The sequence below is a fragment of the Eimeria maxima genome, genomic scaffold (assembly GCF_000499605.1).
Source record: "Eimeria maxima Weybridge genomic scaffold, Emw_scaff741, whole genome shotgun sequence".
In the NCBI taxonomy this organism is placed as follows: Eukaryota; Apicomplexa; class Conoidasida; order Eucoccidiorida; family Eimeriidae; genus Eimeria; species Eimeria maxima.
The window spans coordinates 1-4,519 of NW_013563965.1; the positions used below are offsets into that span (position 1 = coordinate 1).

Consider the following 4,519-nt stretch of genomic DNA (forward strand, 5'->3'; position numbering starts at 1 on the left):
ATATAATATATATATATATATATTGCTTGGCTGCATGTGCATTGGTGTGTGCCCGCTGCCACTGCCTTGGCTTCGTGTTGCTCTTCACTTGTCTTGGTCGCGTCGGGTATATGACAATTCGTCATTTGTGGTGGTATCTTAGGCATCTGGGTTTGTTGTTACCATGCATGGGACACCCGTGGAGGGAATTTCAGCTGGTATTCCGCGCGGGCGTCTGTTTATTGTGTTCGTGTCTATGTGTGCGATATCGGTAGGCATTAGGGTTTGGGAATAGAATTTACGTGCTGGGTTCAGGGGTTGTTAATTGCAGGTTGTATTCGACAAATTCAAGAACCTTATGGGAGGCCGCGTGCGGATTATGCTGACGGGGTCTGCTCCCCTCGATCCCCAGACCTTGGAACGCATGCGCGCTTTCTTCTGCTGTTGGATTGTTGAGGTCGGTGCCTCCAAGTGCATGCGACGCATCTCTTTTCTCTCGCGTTCTGCTTCCAGTAATTATCTTCAACAAGGAATGCCAAATTTTGAACGGAAATTCCACGACTTTGATATGTCCCGGCACTCCCTTCTAGCGCATCTTGAGTCTGTGTTGTTTTCTTCGCCCATTCAGTTACTGCGTATTTGTGTGCACTGCCTCACTTTATATAAGTTACTTTGAGCGGCGTCATGATGAGGGGGTAGCGTTCGTGTAGGCGGCGAATGTACAAGCCCTAATTATAGCATATCTGCAGCAGATGCAAATATAGCAACTTTAGTAGCTGATGGCCCAGTGGTAGGGCTTTCGAAACCTAATCCGTTGCAGTGGTATTTAGAGATTCTCCGTGTGTATTTGTGGGTGTACGCGGCTACCCAAGAGATTGCTATTGCGATTATTATTGATACTATATGTTTCACTGAAGGTTACAAGCATACACTTCCTCATATTTGTATGTTCTTACAGTGGATATGGGTTCGATGAGATTGTGGTCCTGTTGCACGACGTAACTGTTTTTCTGGTTATTGCTGTTGCGGAGTTGAGTTACGCCTGTGCAATAGGGATACGGCATGACGGAGACAATGGGCGCCTCCTTTTTGACGTGGAACGTTTATGACAACAGCCCAGGGCAAGTTGGCGGGGTTCTGCCTTGCTTAGAGTTTTGCTTGCTGGATGTAAGTGAGACAATGAACAAGTACTCGATCAGGGATCCGATCCCCAAGGGCGAACTCTGTGTCAGAGGCTCGACTGTCTTCGCGGGGTACTTTCGAAACAAAAAGGAGACAGATAGTGTCATCGACAAAGACGGCTGGTTTCATACAGGAGACATAGCTGCGTTATTACCAAATGGAGGCGTGCAAATCATAGACAGGAAAAAGAATATATTCAAGCTTGCTCAGGTCCGTCCGCTACGTCTTGAACGGTTTGCCCTCACTTGTTTTCCATTAGGTTCTTTTTCATTTACTTGTCGCTGTGCATCGCCAAGCACTCATGCCCGTGGTCATCATTCCTTTGTTAACTCAGACAGGAAAAAGAGTACTCTCAAGCATCACATTCTAGGGGCTTTCTTTACCATGGCACCAATGGACACTCAGCTTTTATTTGTCGCTTCTTCCTTTGTCTTGCGTCTGTTTGAGTGCTCATAGTAGAAACACTTGAGGCACTTTACGTCACGTCGGTAGATGCAGTGGTGTGTATTCTGGGCCTGTTTATCCGTGTCACTGCCCCTGGCATTGTGCAGTTCCTTAAGGAGCCAGCTATGCTAATGTCGCTAGTTTCCGTAATACACTGACTTTTTTCTGTTCGTTGGCGTTTACTTATGAGAGCAGTTACACTCGTAAATCTGCTGTGAGGTGGAATGGGGTTGACAAACAGCGCCGATTCATCTGCTGAATACACACATGCAACGAGAACTTGAAATGCCCGGCGAACTGTGTGACAAGCAAATGAATTGGTGGCTTATCAATCCTGGAACACAAGCAACAAGGGTGACATAGTTTGCCGGGCAATTCTGGTTCTTTCGTGTCTGTCTGTTCCGTTTTGCTCTTGTTTGGCTACAATAAGGTTCCTTCTTTCAGTTAGTTTCCCGTCGTTTCTCATCGGTTCTTGTTTCGTAAGTGCGCATGCTTGTCGTGACTCCCCTTCTCGTATGTTACTGTGTTAGCTTGGTGTCTTATTTTGCCTGTTTGCTTACAGCTTGTATTGGCGCTTTCTTGCATTGACCGTGTGTATTCGGTACTGCGTGCTTTGTAGCAGTGACCTTGTGGCTTCCCTGTTCTGATTTGACCTGATTATGTATACCTGTTTGGTTTCAGCACATACATCTCCTGATTCCCGGGCTTCTGTGTTTTTTTTCTGGTGCGCCGGTATCATTCTTCTTCAGTTTGTGTATAGTGGCTTGTTTTTGTTGCATCCACCTTGCAGCCCCTTTGTTTTAACCTACGCCGGAGTTAGAACTAAGTTGAAGGGAAGCACAGTATAATCCTTTTGCTCCTAGTGCATCTGTGCTCGTTTACACTTTAAGAGCTGCAAGCTTTGTTCGTTGTTCTTCAACTTGCAGGGAGAGTACGTTGCCCCTGAGAAGATAGAGGCGGTGTATATGCACAGCCGGTTTGTGGTGCAGTGTTTTGTTTTTGGGTTTTCATCAGAGGTACGGACGCCCAACTATAACAAGTGCATCCATTTTTTAGTCACACACTACAATGAATGTGCATTCCAGCCAAGCATGTGCACATGCATGCATACTAGCTTTTGGTGTTTGTTGGTATGCAACTGTGACAGTATGATAATGATCCACATTCACATAACTGAGTCGTGCACATGCTCCACGCGTCTGCAGTGTTGGGTCTACGGCGTTAAAGGAACTAGATGAGCTTCGACTTTCCTGTGCCCGCCCCGCATACGTTTGTGCTGAGTTTGCCTGTTTTCATATCCGTTATGTGTTCCCCATTGTTTCTGTGTCTGTAGTGGTTGCTGCATTGGAACTTTCTCTTGTTTTTGTCCTTGTTCCTGCCAGACATCGTTGGTGGCTGTTGTGGTTGCCGATCCCGACCAGACGCTGCAGTGGGTGCGGGAGACGAGGGGTGCTGCAGCAGCAGAAGCGCATACTTTCGCGGAATGGTTGGAGGATCCAGAAGTGCAGCGAATCATACAAGAAGACATGCAGCAGGTGGCTAAGAAGCAAGGGCTGAAGGGCTTCGAACTCGCAAGAAAGGTTTATTTCCGCACCGAACAGTTTACCGTAGAGAACGGACTGCTTACCCCGACATTCAAACTTAAACGGCACTACGCACAGGAGGTGAGTCATACCAGGTCGCGCGCACCTGCGCTGCGGAACATGTATGCATCACGAATTGCGATCATGAAGGTGCAAACCGTGCAGGTGCTGCCCACATGCTTACCCCTACAGACAAAGTGCCTACCGCTGCACATGCGGATGCGCCCACATACAGACACATGATTAAGAAATGCATGTCTGCTCAGCAATCAGATCGAGTTGCACATTGTAGATGAATTATTAGAGACAAGTGCAGATAATCAAAGCAGGCACGCATGCTACAGATTCTGACTAGGAAAAGATTCCATGAAGATGTGCAAGGAAGAAACACGGCTTTAACTTCACATGCAGCGCCGCATACGTTAGAGAGATAGTAGAGGACGACCGAGCTATTGAATTGGACGTGGCGGCAAATTAGCCTTCATGCTTGCGCGCATAGGCATGCGTTTGCGTGTACACGAACATCCATGTTGGCAGCATTAAACTGTATGCAAGAGGCGCCAGGCCCAGCTTCTCGTCAGTGTATACATAGAACTTAACCATTCTGTTTGGGGTGGGTTCGTTTGGAATTTTACAGGTGTTTGCTGCACAGATAAAAGAAATGTATGAGAAAATACATAAGGAACAGCAGAGCGCTTGATTGGCGTTGTCCCGCGTTGGGGTGGAACAGACCGACACCCAAGCCATAAGAGAAGTGGAGAGACTTTTAAAGGTGTTACAAGGTCTACACTCTCATTTCATTTCCATGTATTGCTTATTATTCATTTTTGCATAATTGTCTCACTTTGTCCCGTGTGTTGATCTCCAACTCACTTGAACAGTTTGCTGGAGTGAAGTTGCATACCTACATCTGTAGGTGTATGTATGTATGCACAAGGTACACAGTACATATACGCACGTATTCAAATATTTTTGCTCACATCAGGATATGTACTTGCATGTATATCCGTGCATCAATAAGTGCTTGCCCACCAGATGTTGTATGCGTATATCTTTGTATTCGCAATTGGGTCTGGGGCCCTCTTTTTAGTAGCAACTACTGGCTCTTCGCGCTGGCTTCACCTCTCAGAAAAGCGCTCTTACCTGCATGAGACAGAAGCGCCATGTGGCAGCACCTCGATGCAGCCGCAGGAGCCTGCTGCATCTTCAGCAGCTGCACGTTGAGGCTGTCCCCGCAGGGGTTAGAACGCAGCGTAGAGAAAATACTGAATTGGCCCGCACTGTTGCCGGGTAGCACGTTGAAGTGAGTGGCGTTCATTTCTGGTGAAGAA

The 4,519-nt window shown here is 47.1% G+C and overlaps 1 protein-coding gene across 1 annotated transcript; it reads left to right on the top strand.

The window, feature by feature from the left end:
- Positions 1-310: 310 nt before the first annotated feature.
- On the top strand, positions 311-3,888 carry EMWEY_00042190 (long-chain fatty acid CoA ligase, putative; the record flags this gene model as incomplete). Its single annotated transcript, XM_013478878.1, has 6 exons — positions 311-436; positions 1,033-1,371; positions 2,168-2,206; positions 2,532-2,621; positions 2,988-3,269; positions 3,826-3,888. Coding segments are annotated over 6 exons (939 nt in total), but the record flags the coding sequence as incomplete, so codon positions are not given.
- Positions 3,889-4,519: the final 631 nt, after the last annotated feature.